This window comes from Thamnophis elegans, chromosome 4, assembly GCF_009769535.1.
Source record: "Thamnophis elegans isolate rThaEle1 chromosome 4, rThaEle1.pri, whole genome shotgun sequence".
NCBI classification, from domain to species: Eukaryota; Metazoa; Chordata; class Lepidosauria; order Squamata; family Colubridae; genus Thamnophis; species Thamnophis elegans.
In genome coordinates this window covers 142,582,263-142,602,584 of record NC_045544.1, presented here as the reverse complement: position 1 = coordinate 142,602,584, position 20,322 = coordinate 142,582,263, and the positions used below count along the sequence as shown (strand labels likewise).

At 62.8% G+C, this 20,322-nt stretch overlaps 1 protein-coding gene across 2 annotated transcripts; it reads right to left on the bottom strand.

The window, feature by feature from the left end:
* Positions 1-2,728: 2,728 nt before the first annotated feature.
* SLC43A2 (solute carrier family 43 member 2) lies at positions 2,729-20,060 on the bottom strand. 2 transcript variants are annotated; one of them, XM_032215750.1, is made up of 14 exons: positions 19,996-20,060; positions 18,012-18,225; positions 12,484-12,697; positions 11,632-11,687; positions 11,353-11,429; positions 10,664-10,756; positions 9,523-9,656; positions 9,048-9,250; positions 8,412-8,561; positions 6,709-6,853; positions 6,176-6,314; positions 5,925-5,998; positions 5,025-5,148; positions 2,729-3,802 (listed from the first exon to the last, which is right to left on the bottom strand). In XM_032215750.1, exons 2-14 carry the CDS (start codon positions 18,169-18,171, stop codon positions 3,641-3,643), a joined length of 1,731 nt encoding a protein of 576 aa, XP_032071641.1. In that variant the 5' UTR covers positions 18,172-18,225; positions 19,996-20,060; the 3' UTR covers positions 2,729-3,640. The 2 variants fall into 2 exon arrangements, with proteins under 2 accessions (XP_032071641.1, XP_032071642.1); XM_032215751.1 differs by having other exon boundaries at positions 8,412-8,558.
* Between the last annotated feature and the right edge of the window lie 262 nt (positions 20,061-20,322).

Below are 20,322 nucleotides of genomic sequence, written 5' to 3'. Positions count from 1 at the left end.
GCTTTGAAGCTCAGAGTCCCGGGAAGGGAAAGTCTGTGAAGAAGGGACTCGCGGCGGGGGAGAGGAGGGCGGGCGACCTGCAAGATCTCCCTGCGGAGATCTCGGTGTTTTGGTCTCCGTCGCCAGGCCGCCGTCGTGGTGATGGGCGTCTGGGACTCCTTATTGACCACAAGGCGAATAGGAGGCAGCATTGCCGCAACTGCTAAAAAGTTCCCTTGAGCGGCAGTAACGGGAATGCGCTCTCCATGGGGCTGCCCTTGAAGAGCCTTCGGAGACTCCAGCTGGTCCAGAATGCAGCCGCGCCAGCGATTGTGGGTGCACCCACGTTACACCCACGTAACACCTACCCTCCGCGAGCTGCACTGGCTGCCTTTTGGTCTCCGGACACGCTTCAAGGCGCTAGTCATCACTTATAAAGCCCTACATGGTATTTGGACCTGGGTACCTGAGAGACCGCCTCCTGCCAATCATCTCCCACAGACCCATTAGATCCCACAGATTAGGCCTCCTCCGAATTCCATCTGCCAGCCAATGCCGGCTGTTGACCACCCGGAGGAGGGCCTTCTCTGTGGCTGCTCCGGCCCTTTGGAACGAGCTCCCCGTGGAGATTCGGACCCTCGCCACCCTTCAGGCCTTCCGGACAGCCGTTAAGGCCTGGCTGTCCCAGCAAGCCTGGGGTTGAGTCCCCCCCCCCACTCGAATTTGCTGTGCTTGCTGTGTTTTTTAAATTGTTGTATCACTGTATTGTTTTGTCTTACTTTCTGTATTTGTTCCCCTTCCCCTGGTTTTTGTTCAGCCGCCCTGAGTCCCTTCGGGGAATAGGGCGGCTTACAAATCGAATAAATACCAAATACCAAATGCAGAGTGCTGACCCCAGGGAGAGCCCTCCCCTCCCCCTTGGATTTTCTTAGAGGAGCCCTCCGTCCACTTGTGGGTGCTGACGTTCAAAAAGGTAGGCGTCCAGAGGGTGGCTTCAGGGTGGCACGGGTGCAGAGTACAGAATAAGAGAGCGGCAAGAGACTTTGGAGGTCTTCCAGTCCAACCCTCTGCTCAAGCAGGAATCTCTGTGCCATCCAGTGATGGAGCATTTTAACAGCAGTAACTACAGGAGGGCCCTAGGAATCCTCGTGGACTGCCACATGAGCCAGCATTGTGTTGCAGCCGCCAAAAAAGCTAACGCAGTCCTCGGCTGCAACAACAGAGGGGACAGCAGAGGCAGAGGGGGTTGCTGCCAAGGGGGCAGGGAAAGCTCCTCTGAGCCTGGAACACCCTCGGCCACCTTCCACCCACCTCAGAAACTGGGGGTGGGTGGGTGCTGAGCAGAGACTGGGAGGACCCTGCACAGCGACTAGGTGGGGGCCTGCTTTCTTCCCTCCTCCAGAAAGCTTGCAAAGCCTCTTGGCTAATTGAGCCCGAGGGAATCGTCAGCTGAGGCTCTGTCCAGGGCTTGGACCTCAGGGCTCCACCTTGCCTGCCCCTCCTGGGGTCTGCCTACAGAAGCTGCCCCAGAGGGCCGGCCCAGACCCACTCACTCCCCACGCTTGTGCTTTTCAGGCCTTCGGTTTCACCTAAGTGAGCTGGCAGAGCACTGGGAGGCATCTAACCCCAAGTGGACAAGAGATGCAGCAGGGACCAGGTGGGCACAGAGCAGGTGCCGACTGCCGGGCAGGGCAGGGCAGGGCAGGGCGAGAGAGCTGCCTGAACCTTCTTCCGGCATCCCTCGTCCCCTTTTGCTCCCTGGAGGCCCCGGGCAGGCAGAAGGGCTCTAGCTATTGGGCCCCGAGGCTTCCCCTTTGTCTTAGTGCTCTTGGCTTCGGGTTGCATCCAGATTGCCACAAGTCACCTCCAACGCGGTTGGCCAGCAGCCCCTTTGGGTCTGGCAAGATCAGGGATCCCAGGGGGCTGCTGCGTCCCCATCGCTCCTTCCAGCCATCAGCACCAGGCACTCATGTGACAGCTGCAGCAATGGGTCAGCCAGAGCCCTCCGTAGCCATGCCGCCCAGCCTCCTGACGCTCTTGGCTGAGGGCACGGGAGCATCAGCCAAATTTGGTGGCAGTGCCAGATTAAATGCCGCACCGTCTGGCTTTGTCAGCCCCCCAGCGTGCCCCTATTAGAGCGAAATGCCGATGAGGGTGGCTGTTCGCTTCCCCGTGGCCTCCTTTTCCTCTGCCTGGCTACGGATTCCACACCTTCAGCCTCCCTCCTGGCCCAACCAGGGTTTGCTGCCTCACTGGCACTTGGCACAGGCTTCAAGGGCACTCGCTTGTCCTTGGCCCGGCCTTTGTGGGAGACGCGAGAACAGAGATGTGGATCATTGCTTTCCTCCACATGCCCTCGGTGAAGAACTAGCTGTGCCACGGCTTGACCTGGCAGCTGATCTGGAAGCTGCCAACCCCAGCACCGTGTTGGGCCAGTCCTTTCCCTCTGCACGCAGAAGGCTGCAGTTGAGCCAAGAGGGAAGAAGCCCCCTTTTGGGAGCGGGCCGTTTCTTCCTTTGGGAGGGAAGTGGGGCAGACAAGCCCCAGGCCACAGCTGGCACGCAGAGGGCAGCCCTGGGAAGGGCCCGCGGAAGATGTGGGCCACCAGTCCTAGCTCCATGGCCAGCCCCAGAGCCACTCCGGCCAAGGGCAGCCCACTGGCCTCCGAGGGGAACACCTTGACCAACCTCTCCACCAGGACAGCCTCCTGACTGCTCAGAGGACAAAATACGAAGGCCAAGCAAAGCAGTGGGGTTTTTTTTTGTTTTATGTCGAGAGACAAGACAGTGCAATCCGCCCGAGAGAAAAGACAGTGCAATGCGCCCGTGGCATCTTGCCCCCCCCCTGCTCCAATGGCTGCTGCATGAGAACCAGTGCCCTGCCTCCTGCGGGGATTCCTGCCACCAGAGGGCGGCAGTTGCTGCGCCAGGCACCAGGAGGCTGAAGGGGACCACAGGGCAGGAGCCAGCGCACCTCAGCCCAGCTCATGATTCCGGGTGTCTCCTTGCCCAGCTCTGCCAGGCCCCCTAATATTTGAGACGTGGGGCTTAATTCCCGCTGCAGATGTCGGTGCGACCCTGTGCAAAGCCGCCCCTCTTCGGTCATGCCCCAAAAAGTCCAAAGGGAGGGGGGGGAAACACGACACTGTGCAACCCCCAGCTTTTGTCAAGCTGGTCCTCAATCTGCAGAGAAGGTGGGGGCCACATCCCCCCCTCCCAGAACAGGTGCAAAATGCAGGCAAACCGGATGCCCTCCTCCTCTTCTTCCTCGGCTGTCCCCCGCCATGGCAGAGCAGGCAGATGGGGAGGGAGGCTGGAGTCCGTGTCCTGCACAGACAGAAACCAAGCTGGGTTTGTCTGGGTGTTTGTGCGTCGTGCAGGTGTGTGCCAGGAAGGGCCAGGTCACCAGAACGGGGAGGGGGTGGGGGGTAGGGGAGCATTCCCTTTGCAAAGCAACCAAGACCCGTACGAAGTCAGGCGTCTCCGAGGCCAGCACCAGAGACCGTGGGCAGGGGAGGCCACAGCAGGGTGGTGCCACGGCAGAGGCATAGTGGCGTGGCTTTTGAATCCAAAGCAAGACCCGTGAGATGGGAGCTGTGCTGGGGGCTTCTCTGGGGCCCCAGGGCGGGGGGAGCCCTCCCCCAGCCGGTCCAAATGTGTCCCTAGACAAAGGCCTCCTCGCTGGGCGTGCCGTTGATCTTGAGGAAGAGCTGGGCATCGTCGTCCTTCTGCTGCTTCGCCCGTTCCAGGCGCCGCCTGTAGCAGATGAGGTAGACCGGCAGGCAGAAGCCGAGCATGCTCACCCCCAGCAGCCCCACGTTGACCTGGCAGGAGAGACGGCGAAGGTGGTGAGGGCCGTTGGCGAGGGATGGCTCTCCACAGGGTGGCCTGGAGGGACGGCTCAGTCCGCAGCTGCCTCCTCCGCTTGAAGCGGCCCCCGACCTTCCCTCCCCCCCTCCTGGCACCGAGTCCCTCGGGTACCAAGCAGCCCTGGAGCCCTGACTCCTGTTGACCCAGAGTGCCAAGCATGCCACCTGTGGTGCCCAGGGCAGGCACAACTCTCTCCAGAGGGGGCAGCCGCCCAGGACGAGCGGCCGGGGCCTTGGCCAAGCTCAGTTTCAACAGCTCTTCGCTACGAGAGGGCCCAGCTGGCTGACTAGGCAGAGCCTGGGAATGCTTTGGAGCGCCCCCACCAGGACACCCTCCTTTCCTGCACCCCTGTCCGAAGGGGAGAGGGGCACATTTGTGTTGCCCCCCCCCCTGATCTGCCTACTGCCCCCACCCTCAATGGGCAAGAAAGCGAGCGGGCGATAGTGGCTGCCAGGGCAGATCTGCACCAAAGGGCCCTGAGATGTTTTGCCAAAGAAAGACGGAGGCGGCTGCCAAGCGAGCCTGGAGCTGCCCTTCCCTCCCTCCCTCCCGTGCCCAGGACAGGCAGCGGCTGTGCAGCTCCATTCCAGCCGTCCTCCCTGCACGACAAGGCCCACGTGGTCCCTGGGAGCCGGTCCAGGAGACACCCAGACCATGACCAGGCAGATGGGGATGGGGGGGGGGCTGGCTCCCACTGCAAGGCCAAGAGGCTCCAGGTGTGGGGCAAAGGGTGCTACTGGTGGGCTTCCTCCCGGGCACTGCCAGGCAACAGGCAAGACCCTCAAGGGGGGCTCCTTTTTGGGGAGCCCAAACACCGAAAGTGTCTCCCTTGGGGATGTGGGCTTTGTTGAGCTGGCACGTACCTTCCGCCCCCCCCCCTCCCTCCAGGGAAGGTCCAAGGCCCCAGACTGGGCCTCCTCCGCCCAGTGCCCCCGTTCACCTCCTGGGGCTCCTTGGCTGACGGACCAGCCCCCCCCCCCCGGGCAGTCGGAAGCTCTGCCACAGGGATGCCCAGTTCTTTTGGGGTGCAGCCCCACCTGAGCCCCAGGAGGTGAACTGGCTGTGGAGGGAGACCCTGCCAGGCACGACTTGTTCTCCCTTCTCGCGAGCACCAAGGCTGCCGGTCCAGGACATCCTTGAACGGCCAGAACCCCCAGCCAAAGCGGCACCACTTACCCAGAGGGGGTCTCCTTTCAGGGGGCCCATCATGGCCAGGAAAAGGGGCTGCTGCAGGAGGGCAAAGAGGGCGCTGACGAGAGATTGCAGCCCAGTCAAGCTGCCAAACTGGGTGGAAGGATACCTGGGGAGGGAAGGGGCAAGTGACCCACATGTCTTGCGGGTGGGAGGCCGGGTTGAGTGACAGTGGAGGATCGGGGCTCTCTCTGTAAACAAGGAAGCGGCTGGGCCAAGGGACGGCTCCGGCCCTTCCTGGAGGAACAACACCCCCTCCTCCCGAGGGCTGGAGGGCTGAAGGCTGACGTAGAGCAGGAACCTGGGAGGCAGATAAGCCCGTCTCGGCCTCTCCCGGTTGAGCAACCCTTGGAGTTGCACCCGACGCCCTCTGTGACCCATGGCCCGAAACGTCCCGTCCAAAACAACAAGCGTCTGAGCAGGGCAAAAACATGTGAGTCAGCCCTGGCAAAGGGCTCGTGTGTGTGTGTGTGAGAGAGAGAGGAGGGGGGTGAAGGAAGGAAGGGAAGGAAGAAAGCTGCCTAGGGAGAACTCTCCAGGGCAGGGTGCAGATGGCCCCTGGGGGGGGGAGGAGCAGAGGGCCCCCCTCAGCGTCTTTCAGCTGCCTTCCTTGGGGCAGTTTGGGGCAGAGGACCAGCCAGAATGAGGAAGTTGTTTTGCTCCCCAAGGAACGTCGCTTGGCCCCAGCTGACCTCGGCCTCCATCAGATACTCGGGAGGCAGGTGGGGGCGGGCAACACCCACTCTGGAGCAACACCCAGAGGTGCCGGCCAATATCCAGAGGCAAAACCACGCAGCAGGGAACCCAGGAAGGAGGAAAACATGACCCAGAAACGGGGGTGACCCACTTTGCGATGGGCAGCCAAGGAGTGGGTGCTGGACTTACACGGCAGCATAGAGGCCCCCGACGGCCGAGTGGATGAAGCCTCTGACGATGGTGTGCAGGATGAAGGAAAGGATCTGCAAGGGAGAGCGGGGAGGCTGCCTTCAGAGCCCCCGCAGGACCCCCGCCCCCCAAGGCCCCGAGTGGAGCTGGGATACATCCCCCCATGGAGGCGGAGGGGGGTCCCCCAGCACAGGCCCCAGCCAGCCTCTTCCCCCGCCAGCTGCCCCTTTGCCCACGTGCCCCTCCTTCACCTGCAGAGGCAAGTTGGGGATCAGGCAGGTGACCCCAAAGCCCACCAGCAGCAGGTTGGTGAACGCGAAAGCCCGGGTCGCGTTGCAGACCTTCTGGATCTGGCGGTCCCGAGGTCTCTTCTCCTTCTTCTTCTCACCCCTGCAGGCGGGAGGAAGGGTCTCACAGGCTGCCTCCCTTCGAGCCCCCACCCACCCAGGGCCCAGGAGGGCTCCTTCCCTGCCCTTCACTCCGGTGCCTGCTGACCCTTTCCTTCCTTTCAAGGGCCGGAGGCTGCCTGTCCGTGACAAACAAGGCCTCCCCGTGACGACACTGCGGTTCCTGGCCCAGTGACCCAGTTGCCTCATGGCCTCCCCGCCCGGGCAGGGCCCTTCCCTGCGGCAGGCGGCACTCCTGCTCCCCACGGCATGAGCTGCCAAGGGCGTGTGGGAAGCGGCACCCCTTTCCTAAGCTTCAGAGGGGGAAGGAATGTGGGTTGGGCACGCAGCTGGCAGGGAAGGACGCCGCAGCTGCCCCCGCCCACTGGGCCACGTACGGGGGGCTGTCATCTCCCTTGTCGGCCTCCTCGGGGCCGCCGTCGTCGCACTCCTTCAGCTTCCAGTCCATGATGTAGCCGATCACCGGTGCCGTCATGAGGCAGAGCAGCTGCAGGACTCCGAAGATGGAGCCGTAAAGCTCCACTGGAAGACAAGAGAGCAGGCCCCGTCGGGGACGAGAAACACCCCCACCGGCGCCCCCCTTGCAGGGGGCCGAGCACGGCGCAACGGACTCTGCCGCAAACCCAACCTGTCCGGCCTCTGCTAGGTGCCCCTGGTCTTTGCCCAGGGCAGAGCTGCGCAGCCCAGCGGATGCGGCAAGAGAGGGCATTGCCCCCTACCTGGCTGTGGGTGACCCAAGCCAGATCTCTGGAGAAGCAGAGCCAGGAAGCAGGGAGGACTGGGGCTGAGGAGGGGCTGGGGCCGCCGCCCCCCAGATCACACTAGGCCCTGAGCCCACGGCCTGGCACCCCAGAGGCCTCCGAAGGCTCCGCCCCATGAGGCCCTGGGGGCGCCAGGCACCGGAGCAGGCCCTGCCTGGCCCAATACCACCGCTCTCTCCTCCCTCCCCCCCTCCGGGAAAGCTCCGGGGCCGATTCTTCTGCCTCAAGGGATTCCAGACTGAACAGGCCCAAACTGGCTGTTGCGCGTGGTTTCAGTCTGTTGTGCAAAAGACACGGTGGTGGTGGTGGTGGAGCTGCTCCTCCTAGTGCAAACCCCTCCCTTCCTCCTGGCTTCCTGCCAGCAGCTATAAATAGGGGCCTGACGCTGAGTCTGCGGCCTTCCCCTTCTCCCTGTTGTTGCTCTTCTGCTCTTCAGGGGGCAAACAGGCTCCTCTGACCCTGGCTGAGCCACACACCCCCGTCGGCAGCAGCCGGATTCCCCAGGGAGCAGCCGAGCGTAGCCCAGGCTCCCAGCGCCCCCCCGCCTCTCATGGCAACACGGCTGGAAGGAGCACCACAAGAGCCACAGCGCCTGCCTGCCTCCCTGCCTGGCCAAGCAGCCGCTGCCATGGAGGGACGGGGGGGGGGCATCTGGTTCCCAGCAGGCAGCGCAGGGCCATCTGAGCGAGAGAGAGAGGGACTCTCAGGGAATTCCCTGCCCACCTGGCCGCCTTTCAGGCGGGAAGGGGGCACCGATGTGCTGTGGCTGCCTGGAGGCCTTCCGGGCCCTTCTGTTCCGCGTCCCCCGCCTTCTCTAACTGGGGCCCGCCAGGCAGCCAGGCTTCTGCATCCCCCGCCAGGGTGGCCACCGGGATGTCCGAGGAGTGAAGCCCAGGAAGGGCTGCGCTCAGGATTTGGGCCGTCAGCTGATTCAGGCCCAGCCTGGCTGGTTGGGAGAAGCGTCTTGCTGGAGCTCTTAGCGCCTGTGGTGGGTGCACGAAGGACCAGCAGCCGGAAAGCAGCCGCAGGCCTTGCGAGGTAGTCCAAGTGGGAAGCAGACCCAGGCGAACGAGGACATTGCTCCCCTCCTGTTTGTCCTCCAGAAAACTAGGGAGGGCCCCCTTCTGACACGCTCCCCCCCCCTCGCAGAATGAGCTGCCTCTGGTCAGACGTTGCCAGGGGAGCTCTCCCGCAGCCAGCCCCAGAGATCCCTGGGGTCCCTGAGGAGGCCTCCGAGTGCCGGGGAGGGTCAGCCGGATGGGAGCCGGGCTCTCCCAGGCCCTGACACGGGTCTCCTGTGGGCACGAGAGGGCCCCCACCTGTCTCCATCTTGCCCTCCACCAGGAACTCCAAGATGTTGTTCATGGCCCCCATGTAGAAGATGAGCCGGAGCTGCGTGACGCACATGGTGACCAGGCTGAGCAGGAGGATGGGGCTGAAGACGCTGTTCATGAAGGAGGGGGAAGCTGCGGGGGGGGGGGGGGGGGGAGAAGAAAGGGAAGATCCGTCAGGCTTTCCCCAGGAGGCACCACTAACGGGGCTGGCAGGCCTGCACAATCCAGAATCCCAACCCCCATTGGCCGGCTGGCCATTTCTCTTGGGCCTCGCTTTGGCCGGGCCCCAGGGCCACCCTGCAAGATGGCTGCCTGGTCCAGGGCCTCAGCATGGGCCGAGGGGATGGGGACGCTTGCCCAAGCGGGCACCTCCACCCACTTCAGCCAAGCTCTGGTCCTTTCAGGGGCCCTTCGGGAAGGTTCCCCCCCCCCCAGGTGCAGCGTTTTCAACCTGTTCCTGTATAAAACCAGAAGGGAAAGGTCTCCTTGCAGCCCCTCCCTCCCTCCTAGGCTCACCGAGGGCAGGGAAAGGCTCCCGCAGAGGAAAGGACCGCTTGCCCCTTCCAAGATGACCGTCTACCCCTCTGCCAACCTGCCATGCCCCCTCCTCGTGCTCCTCACCTGCACTGTCCGGCTCACACTTCACCTCCAGGTCCACTGTGGAGAAGCAGAGCTTGTTGCCGTTCTGCAGGGCTGTGTTCTCCTTGTTGCCCTTCATGGAGCTGCCCACACTCAGGCGCCGGCCGACCGTGGTCACCTGCTTGTAGAACTGCTTCCCGGTGATCTTGTGGTCAAAGCCCAGCCAGCTGAACTTGATCTTCACCCTGGGGAGCAGAGAGAGGAGCACATCCTGCTCGCTCTCAGGTGGGCACATCTGGCCTTGCCAAGGAACCTCCCTCTTAAGGGGCGTCCCCAGCTGTAAGACGCGAGGGAGGGGGGAGTCAACGGCTACAAAGAGGAGGAGCCAGCTGGCCGGGAAACCAGGAGGGCCCGGCCGAACCACCAGTGTGCTGGGCAGTGGGGCAAAAGGGGGGCCGCCTGGCACAGCCCCGCCCACGTTCCCCCCTTGAGTGGCTGCAGGGCCCTTTTCACTCACGTGTAGTCCATGTCTTCGGGGCCTGGGAAGGGCTCCAGGGGCCAGTTGAAGAAGCAGTTGAAGAAGACGAGGCCCGCACAGCCGGCCCAAACCAGCAGGATGAGGATGAAGGAGACGCCCAGGTCGTAGATCACCTGGGGAGCAGGGGAAGCGCGTGGGAAGAATCGCCTGGCCCAGCCCTTCAGCCCCAGGGGCCGCTTCTCCAGGGGAAGCCTGAGCTGGGCCCTCCCATTGAGACGGCCACGGCCTTTGAGTCAAGGACAGGCGTGCACGTGAGGGCCAGGGGGTCATTTTGGGGTGCCCAATTCCTCTGGCACCCAAAGGCCTCTCTGGGGAGCCCCCGGAGGGCTTCTGAAGCTCCCCCTGAAGCTCTGGAGGTGGGAGGAGAACGTGGCGACGTGCCTCCATCCCCCTCCTCGGATGGGCTCCAACTGCCAGCCCGAGCACTGCAACATGACCCCCGTGAAAACAAGGGGGCGGCCCTGCAGACCAGCTGCCCACTGAAACCCATCCACTGAGCTGCCTTGCCTGTGCCAGGGGAGATCTGCCCAGCCCGTAGGGCAGGCTGAGGACCTCAGCTCAGAGCCAGCCGTGGGCCCAAAGCAGCCCTGCACCCCCCACTGCCCTTCCCAGCCTGGCCACTCCCCCAAACCCTCCCACGGGGCCTTCTCCCCCCTCCTTCCCCCATCACAAGGGGGGAGGGCCTGTGCCCAGGGCCCACTTTTCCACACAGCTTTCCTTTCCTGGACATCCCACGTGGCTTCCACAAAACGGGGCAGAAATGGGTTGCCATTCGCTACACAACTTTCAGTGAACGTCCCAGAGGAGGAGTGTGTGTGTGTGTGTCCGTGCATGAGGCCAGGTGTGCGTTAAATTCCACCAGGCATTTGGCTTTCTCTTGGCCAGGTGCTCCTTCCTGCCGCTTGACGGGGAGCCTGTCTCCAGAGAGGGTGCAGATCTCGGGGGGGGGGGGGGGAGGCCAGCTCTGGGCCTTTGCCGCTTCTGGCCTCAGATGGGGCATCCATTGCACATCGGGGCTCCTGTGGCCAACCGTGCTTTGCATAGTTGCACCTGTTCCTAGATTGGGGGGGGAACTGGGTCCCCATTCCCAGCCTGCACTGCCCCCCTCCCCGCCACTTACCTTGATCCCAGGAAACGTCACTGCCGAGGAAGCGTAGGAGCCGATCATGAGGGCAATGAAGGTGGAGCGCAGATCCCCGAACATGTTGGGCAGCTGGGAAGGGAGGGAGGGAGGGAGGAGGGGAGGCGTGAGGGCAAAAGAACCGGCCTGGAGGGAGCCCCCCCACAGTTGCCTGCTGGTTCACCAGCAAGGGCAGGGGAAGCTGTAGGGGGGCGGGGAGGGGAAGACTCTAGAGCCACAATTTGGGAAGAAAAGGGGGCAGGGGAGGGGACACACCTTTGGCAAGGCTGGACCGGAGGGCGTGCGGAGGGGAGGGGGCAGCTTTTGGATCTGACCTAGGAGGCCTGGGAAACGGCCCCACACAATGAGCTGAGGCGCAACTAAGGGAAGAGTGAGGGGGGAGTTCTCCCCAATGCCAGGCAAGGGGACCCTCCTGGCCCTCACTCAGCTCAGGCAGACGTGCGCAGGGATGCCAAGAGCCCGGTCAAGGCTGCGTCCATCACAGCAGGCACTCCCCCCCCCCCTGTACACATTCAGGAAAGGTTCCCATCTGGCAAAGGAGCCTCCCCCCAAATCCCCTCCAGGATGGGTGCTGGGGGGGCAGACACAAAGCCAATCTGGGGCAAGTCCGGTGCCCATGAAAGGTGGTGCAAGGGCTCTCCCTGCCCACCAGGGAAGTTGGCACTTACTGTGAGAGAGGTGAAGGTCATGCACATCCCTCCAAAGCCGTTCAGCGACAGCGAGATGAAGATCAGCACCGACAGGGCTGGGGCAGAGGCAGAAAGCGCTCAAAGGCCGCCCTGCCAGTCCAGGAGCCCAGGGTGGGCGCGCAGGAGGGACGGCTGGCATGGTGCCCTGCCCGTTCCCCAGCCCCCCACTGAGCAAGGCTCCCTGGCTCCCCCCCCCTCAGAGAAGCCAGGCCCCCCCTGCCCCAACCTCTTCCCCAGAGCGCCCTCGGTGACACTCACAGTCCGGGTTGCTGGCCCCATAGGCGATCATCACACAGGAGACGGCAAAGCAGGCACTGCAGAGGCACACGGGAGGCCCCTCAGTCCCCTGGATCGAATCCCCAGGCCCCTCGAACCCACGACAGGCCTCCTCTCGCCCGCCCGCCCGCCCACCGCGCTCTGCCTTTGGAAGGCTCCTCTGAACTGAGGCTCTGAGCGGGGACCCAAGACAGACCCTTCCCTACCCAGATGACGCAGGAAGCCACCAGCCAAGGACCAGAGCCATCTCTCCAGGCTCCCTTTCCCTCTCCAGGACCCCCAGCATCCCCCACCCCCACCCCAGAGCTTGGGGGGATTCTCTGCCCCCCGAACAAGGTGCAGAATGGGGTCCAGGAAGCAAGGGGGTTTTCTCCCAGGAAGCCCGAATAGCCCAAGAACCTCCGGTGGGAGGCAAAGAGAGAGGGGCTGCTGCCGGTTCGGACCGGTTCGGGTGAACGGCTACTTCCGAGCAGCAGCTGGGCCCGCCCACCCAGCCTGGCGCTATCCTGTCCTATATAATCGAGATTTTTTTGATGCTGCACACATGGATTTTCAGTTCTGGGTGAACCGGTTGTCACAGTATGTGATGGCCACCTCTGGAGGCAAAGGTCTCCCCCCCGTCCGCCCCCACCAGCCATGCTGACCTCTGGCCCTGTGTTCAGGATACATGAGCAGCCACCCCCCCAGAGAAGCCGGGTAGATCTCCCTCCCTGGCATGTGGATCCAGTGGCTCTCCCTCCCTGGTAAGGAAGGGCCTGCCCAGAGACTGGGAGGGGAGGGAAGCTCTCCCGGGGACGGCTGTGCTTCGGCCCAGAGAATCCCCGCCTGGCCTACCTGCCCAGCAGCCTCAGCTTGCGTGGCCCATACTTGTCCATGACGATGCCCAGGGGGAGGGTGATGGCGCTCAGCAGGAAGGAGCCCACGGTGAAGGCCAGGTTTAGCATCTCGTCCTGCTCCTTGCAGATCAGCCAGCCGTTCATGCGGGCCTCTTCCGGCTGTGGGGCTGCCGTCCCGTTCCCGGGCACCAAGGCCGCCCCTGTGGAGTTATCTGCAGGAAAAAGGAGGGCATTGCAAGAGGGCCATTCGGGAGGCTTGGCCTCCACCCACCCACCCCCACGCGGGAGGCCTCCTCTCTTTGGCCTGAAGTCACCTCCCCATCAATCAGACTTTTTGAAAACTTTTGAGATTGTTTCAATTTTAACCAAGAGACCCGTAGGTTTCAAAGCTTCTTTATTTCAAAGGGACCCAAGTGGGCCCAGAAGCTTTCCTGGAGTGGGGGCCCATTGCACCTCCAAGGCTCATGCCCAGAGCAAAGGGCCTGGCTGAGCCGTGAGGGGAGATGCTAGAGCCAGTAGGTGTGCAAGGGCCCCCCCCCCGCTAGGCATGCGAGAGTTCCCCCTTCTCAACCTTGGGGTTCAAGAGCCTGGGGAGCCCTGCCCCCCCCCCCCAGTGCCATGGAGGAGGAAGGCAAGGCCTCCCAGGGTTCCTGCTCTTTAATTATAATGCACTGCGTGGCCACAAGCTCCCAGCTGACCAACCCACACTGGTTTACAACATCAATTTGAACAATGCACCCATCAATTTAAGAGAGTAAAAACAGGCAATAAATAATGATAAAACCATAAAACCCTGTTATCGGAACAGCTATCGTGTGTGAGTAATATAAAACCTCCATTAAGAAGGCCAATTGATAGAAATGGGTTTTAAGTTCAACACTGCAAAATCGGGTACATGTTGTCCTTGCAAACAGTGGAAAGTCCCTGCACTGGTACACACACACACCCCAAAAAAAGACGCACCCACCCACCCCGATTTCAGCCAAGGCTCCTCCCTTCCGGGGGCACCTCCAAGAGGCCTTGGGCAGAAGAGCAGAGCTGCGGACAGCCAGGGTTCCTCCCGAACTCAGAGGGGCAGCAGCCTGCCCAAGAGATCCCGTCAGGCCCCAGGGGACAGGGCCGTGCCAGGGGAGACCAAGAGGGCCCGTTTCTGAGGCCGGCCTTTGCATGCCGTGCCAGGAAGGCCTTTCAAGCCTCGGAGAGCCAAAGGTGCCAGCTGGGAGAGCCAGGGAGGGGCAGGGAGCTCGCCCTCTTCATGCAGGGAGGTCTTCAACCCAGAGTGGACCACAAGGACAGAAGGGCACAACTCCTTCCGAGGAAAGGCCAAGGAGGAAGGGCACGGCCCATGGAGATCCGCACCCTCACCACGATCCAGACCTTCCGCGCAGCCCTCAAGATCTGGCTCTCCCAGCAGGCCTGGGAATAGGTTTCCAATCACCCGCCCGAGTGTTTGATTGCTGAATGAAAGTTGTGTTTTATCATTTTTCTTTTGTTCACTAATTGTTTGTTTTGACCTTGCACTTCCCCTCCCCTGTGGTTGTAAGCCGCCCTGAGTCCCCTCAGGGAAAAGGGCGGCATATAAATCCCAATAAACCTCTAAACCTCTAAACACGGCCATTCTGTGTGAAGGAGGCCCACGCGAGTGCTGGCTCTGGGCTCTGGCATGTGGGGGTCCTGTCCAAAGCCAACGTCCTGTCATTCTGCCCTGCCTTTCTGCCAAGAGGCGGCCAGGTCAAGCCGAGGTCTCAATCAGGCCCAGATTTCAGCAGCTTCTGGGAAGGGGCTTGAACTCCCGGGCACCTGGCGGCACAACCGCTTCCTCTGGCTATGAATTGAATTTATTGCATTTATATGCCGCCCTTTTCCCCGAAGGGGACTCAGGGCGGCTCACAATCCAAGTCAGGGAAGGGGGTACAGACAAGGGATAAAAAAGACGAACAGAATCTATGGCCCTTCCTATCCCCTCCCTTTCAAGGGAGAGGAGAGTCCAGCGGTGGGGAATGCCGGCTGCAGAGGGAAAAGCTGTGGGACATTTGGGAGGAAGCGGGCACGCCGTCTCCGTGGCCGAGAGAGCTTCCACACGTGCCTATTCAGCCACCAGAGAGCCAGCCTCGAAAAGAGCCGCTGCGGGTATCAGAAGAGCTGTGAGCACACAAGGGGCCCCTGACTGTGCCAAGAGCTGAAGGGGAAGGCGGGGCGAAGGGCCGAGGAGATCCATCACCAGGAGCCAATACCTGCAGAAAGCCGGCCAAGGGAGCTCCCACGCAGGGCGAGGCTGGTCTGCCAGGGCCACTGAGCGCCTCACGGGGGCCCTGGAGGCTTCAGAAGCGCCAGAGGGAGGGAGCGGGACAGGTGGGCATCTTCTGTCAGTGGGAGGCATCCAGGGGGCAAGTCAAGGCCAGAAGGCCAAGTCCTTGGCAGTCACTCCTTGGCTTCCTCCCCGGAGGGGGCTGGCTCCAGACAGGCCGAGTGACGGAGGCAGCCAAGGGGGCCCCTGGCCGGCAGAGATTCTGCTCTCCAAAGCAAGGAAGGGGGCACTTGGGGCTCCTCACCCCGGCTAGCCCTGGCCTCCCAAGCGCGAAGGGCTGCCGGCTCAGCCCTCCGTGGCTTCCATGGTCAGCCCTCGCCTGCCCTCCACCAGAGGAGGCCTGAAGCCGGCTGCGGCTGGTTGATGCTGGATGGCCACCCCCACCCCCACCCGTGAGACCACTTCCACAGGTGGCTCTGGAGAAACATTAACTAACCCGCCATGGGCACGGGCAAAGCAGGCAGGGGGGCCATGGGGCTGGGGGGAGGGCAGGCCAGCAGGGAAGCCAAGCGAAGGGACGGTTGCAGTCGCTGAGCCCAGGAGTCCGTGAGACAGGTGGGCAGGCGGCCCCGACAGCAGGAGGGCACAGCTGTGTTGGGGTCTGGCAAGAGGGAGGCCTCCCACCACCTGCCAGGTTGCCCCCTCCCTGCCCAACGTTGTAAACCCCGGCAACGGCTTTACCACAAACAAGGCTGTGTTTGTGATGAAAACACCTTTGGGCTGGCAGGGACAGGAGTCTCTGGCTGCCCTTGAGGCGCTTCGGCCTGCCAGCTGCCTTCCCTGGAGGAGGGAAGGCCATAGATGGTGCCCTGCGCTGGAGACCCAGAGGGCCTCGGGCCAACATGGGGCCCACACCCATAGCCACCACAGCCAGCCTCCAGAGTTGGCCTTAAGATCCCGGGGAGGGGCCAGGTGGTCCTGGCTTCCTCCTTCCAAGGCGCTGGGGAGGAGGGGGAGCCCCATTGCCCACGGAGGGCTGCTTCTTCTCTCCCCAACGCAACCCCGAGAGAAACGCCCCCACCCCAGTCACTAGGCTCCCCCCCCCGGGGGCCGGCATGACCCGAACCAACGTGGAAATGGCAGAAGCAATTCACAAGGAATTGCCTGGAATGGTTCACGGAGGGGGCCCTTGGCCGTGCCCGCTCTTTGGCCCAGCACAGCCTGCTCACACACGGGGGTGGGGTGGGGGGTGGGCGCAGCAAGGGCAGGCTCCCGGGGCCTGAGCTGTGCAGAAAAAGCCAAGAAAGGGGCTTTGCTTTGTGGAGACGGAGCAGGGGCCAGGCACAGAGTGACCTGAGGAGGAGGTTAAAACCAAGTCCTGAGCCCAGCCAGCCCTGCTGCTCCAGCTTCTTCCTATCAGGCCCCGCCCCTTCCATTCTCCCTTCGCCAACTGGATTCTCCGATGGGAGGGCAGCCAAATCCCACTGCCCCATTTCTGATTCCCCTTCAGGCAGAACCACCATTTCCTCCCAGGAGGAAGCAAGAGGGGCCACCCGCCATCCCCAGCATTGGTTGCTCAGCGCCAGGGACCACCCTCCCCCATTGTGAGGTGGCACCTGAGCCACGGGTAAAGCACCCCCGAGGGCTAAGCCCCAGCATGCCCCAAAGGGGCCCCCCTTGGGCCGTTCCCCTCCCCCTTACAAGATGGCTGCCCCAAGGTCAGGTCAGGTCAGCCGAGACTCACTTTTGGCAGTGCAGGAAGGAAAGGGAGGGAGCAGGCAGGGCCCACAGCGGCGCTTGTCCCCCCCCCCCACCCCCAAGGCCTTCAGCCGCTTGCCACCTCCAAGGGGAACAGCCGTCATAGCCGGCAGCTGCAGGAACCCTGAGCGGATGCGGGGAGGCAACTCAGCACTTCAGCTGGAAAACACCAGCTCAACAGGCTGCAGAGTTGGAGTGGAGCAAAGTTGCTACAAGAGTCCCTGATCCGGCTGCAGCCGGTGGCCACCGGGCACACCCTGGTCTCCCCCCCCCCCCTCTCTCTCTCTCTCTCACACACAGACCGCGCCCCTCCTATGAGGAAGAGTCACCAAAGTGTAGCGGAGAGGCAGAGCCCCCCCCCACACACACCAAAGTTCGGTCCCTGGCAGAGAGCCCCCAGCTGAGAAGGAGACGCTTCTCGCTAAATCCCCCCCCCCGCACAAGATAGGGTGGGTGGGTGGGTGGAGGCTGTTTTGCTTGTCAGCAATGGAAGGAAGTCCTCTGACGGGAGGCTCAGGGCTGCTGCAGGGAGAAAGGAAGAAGGGGGGCCGCAGTCGAGGCCCTCCCCCTTCCCTTGCAGGGGAGAGCAGCCTAGCTCCCCGCTCCCTTCTGAAAACTCCCTTGCTCACCCTGGCCTGAGAAAAGAGTGGGGGGGCCCTCTGCTTTGCTGCGTGGGGGGCCTTGATTATGGGGGCTAAGCAGAGGCGTGGCGTCTGTGGGGTTTCCCTGGGTTGCGCCCTGGGTCAAACTGTGGTGCACGGGAACACGCAACGACCCAGGCATGGCTGCGGAAAGGGCACGGCGGCCCTAGCTGGTACTGAGGGCAGCTGCCGTTGGCTCTCACCCGAGGGTCTTCTTCCCTCCCCCACCCGCAGCCCTGATGCTGCACAACCCCGCTCATTCCCCATCAGTCCAGGGACCAAGTCCCCAGCCGCCCTCTCCTGCCAGCCGAGAATCAGCTGGTTCTGCAGGATCTTATCGGCTTCCCTCTAGGATGAAATCTCTGCCACGGCAGCTTTTTATCAAGGCCTCCTCCGCCTGTTCAGACCCTGTAAAAGATTGACCGGGTCCAAAGGGCTGATCGGGGAGGGGAGGGCAAGGAGGAATGGAGACAGAGGCAAGAGCTTCCTCCCCACCCCTCCCCAACTCTGCCCGGTGTGGCTGATATCTTTGGAACAGATAGCCAAGACTTCCAAGAAGGAAAAGGATTTATGGGGAGGGTCCAAAGGCTGTCCTGGCCCTTCCCAGTCCAAAAGCCGAGTACCCGGGATCACTTAGAAGCAGCCAAGACCATGGCGGGCAGGAAGAAGAGACGGGCTCCAGGCCCCCCTCCCGAAAAAGCAGACCCCTCCCATCCGGATTGCAAGAGATGCCCCCCCTCAGAGCCCCTTCTCCACTAAGCGGCTGGAGGTGGCGCAGATAGGCCAGATTGCGCCGGCCGGGAGGGGTTGGCTTGACCAGAGACCACCCGTGGAGCCAAGGCCCGGTGCTCAGGAGGGCTGGGCCAAGGTGCTTCTTACCTGGGTGGGGGCACAGGTAGGAGTAGAAGCCCTCCGACTTGAGCATGATCAGGAGGGACCCCCAGCCCAAGAGGACGGCGGAGAAGAAGAGGTTCTCCACAACGGCCGTGCAGGCCATCCACCAGCGACGCCGGTGGGCCGTGGCGAGAGTGGGAGCCATGATGGTGGGCGGCAACCGGCGGGGGGCTCTTCTTCACCAGGAGGGTCTTCCAATCTGTTGGCACACAAGGCGCTTTCTTGAGCCCCTTTTTCTTCGCGGGCTCCCTTCCTCTCCAGACAGACACTGCTGCCTCCTCCCGTAGCTCCAGCAATCCCCACCCCCGCCCCTCCTGAACGTTCTAGAAGACGCAGCTTAAAAAAACATATATGCCCCAGGGCAGAAAAGGAACTCAGAGATCACCTAGTCCCTCCTACAAATCCCCCAGCAGCTGGTCCTCCAGTCTCTGCTTCAGTGCTCCCAGCAGAGTCCCCCCTCCCCCAAGCAGCCAGGCCCGTTCTTGGCCCCCTCTGCTAGGAAATTTGTCCTGGCGTCCACCGAGTCCTACTGCCCTGCTCCCTAACTCCCATTTCTTCTCCAAGAGTCCCAAAATGTTTGTGCTCAGAGGCCATTGATGAGGGAAGAGATCCAGACAGCTCCCTGCCAGCAGAGGGTCCCTGCAAAGGGATCCCTGAAGGGCCCGGCGGGTGCTGGGAGGAGGGAAGCTCAGCTGGCAGAGATTGGATCAAGCAGCAGCAAGATAAGGGCCCAAATGCTTGATTTATTTTATTGGGACTTCTCCAAAGTGCTGGATAAACTTATCAGCCTTGGGATAAGAGGATGAGGTCAGCATGACAGGTCAGTAACGTGGCTCAACCAGAGGAAGGGGGGGGCAAGGGCCCGGACAATGGAGGGAAATCTGAATGGTACAGAGGCAGCCAATGGGGAGGAGAGGCTTAGTGGTGCCAAAGTATTCAAGGGAGCAGAAGAAAAGATGGCCAGGCTGTCTGGGGGGACAAAGAGGGAAGCCCCTGGGAAGAACAACCCCAAAGGGATAGACTCCGTGGGTGGGGGTGGGGGTCTGAGCAGGGTGGGGGTGAGAAATTCCTCAATGGGCTGGCCTGCTCTTCCCAGCTAGCAGCGGTTTTGGGGGAGAGGGGAAAGAATGAAGTAGGGAGGGGCTGTCTGGGAATGGGCGAAGGATCCCTCAACTAGCTGCCTGGCTCGCCTACTTAAGACTCAGGAGAAAAGCAGAAGTGGGGGAGTCCCAGAGGGACCCGAAACAGGGAAGCAGGAAAGGAACCGAGAGTTAACTGACCCGAACCTCCTGCTAGAGGCCTCTGGGCAGCTTGAGCTGGAAATTGCAACTGCCCCACGAGGGGTGGGGTACCAAAGCCGGGAGAATGGCAGCATAAGAGGAGGGGGGGGAACACAAGGAGAAGGGCAGAAGGGGAAGGACGGGCTCCATCATAGGACGGCTTGGACACAATCCATCAACCGACCCTCCCGATTTAGAGGCCTTGTTCCTAAATACCCAAGGCCTGGAAACCTTGGGGTGGGGGCTCAGAGGGCGTCATAAGACAACTTAGGATGGAAGTGGGCTAGCAAGGACCTGGCCGCTCTCCGGCGGCTGACCTCGCACTGGAGGGGGCTGGGAAACCGCGCAGAGCCCCTCGCCAAAGACCAGGCCAGTGGGGGCAGGAGGGGGGGGCTCTGGAAACCAACACATACGGGGGGGGGGTTTCACCCGCCTTAGATCTCTGCTTGCTCCCTGGGTGTCGAGAATAAGAGCGCGAAGTTCGGGGGTTTCTCTCCCAGCCTCCCAGGCGGGCGCAAGGAGAAGGCGGCGGCGGCGGCAACCGGGGCAACGGGAGTCCCGGAGGCCGCCTGGGATATGCGGGGGGAGCAGAGGCCCTACAGAGATTCGCCTTCCCCGCGTAGGGAAGCCAAGCAACTCCCTCCCGAACTCGCCCCACAGCAGGGCCGGCGGCCGCCCCGTGCGCTCACCTGGCTGCCCGGCTGGATCCGGCCGGCGCTGCACGGCTGCGAACGCGGCGGCGGCGACGCTTCTCTTGCTTCGTACCCGGCGCAGCGCCGCCTCTTTTATATCTCCAAGCGGGGGGGGGGAGCGAGGCGGCGCTGATTGGCCCCGGCGCCTTGCCAGCCGCCGCGTCTCGGCCAATCGGGCGGCGCGCCGCCAAGCCAAGGTGGCGAGGTGGGCAAGAGGGCGTCGAGCGGGGTCTCCCGCCGAGGGGCGCGCGCGGCGAGGGGGTCCGGGGCGGCTCTCCTTCCCGCTGGAGCCCGCGGAACGGCTGGCCACGCGGAGCTCCCTCG

What these genes read in the sequence shown, in the direction of transcription:
- SLC43A2 (XM_032215750.1), bottom strand. Translation starts at nt 18,171, where the DNA reads ATGGCTCCCACTCTCGCCACGGCCCACCGGCGTCGCTGGTGGATGGCC. An exon ending in CTACCTGTGCCCCCACCCAG is followed by an intron (nt 12,698 to 18,011) that starts GTAAGAAGCACC and finishes TTTTTCCTGCAG; the next exon opens with ATAACTCCACAGGGGCGGCC. An exon ending in GGGGGCCTCTATGCTGCCGT is followed by an intron (nt 5,149 to 5,924) that starts GTAAGTCCAGCA and finishes TTCCCTCCCCAG; the next exon opens with GTATCCTTCCACCCAGTTTG.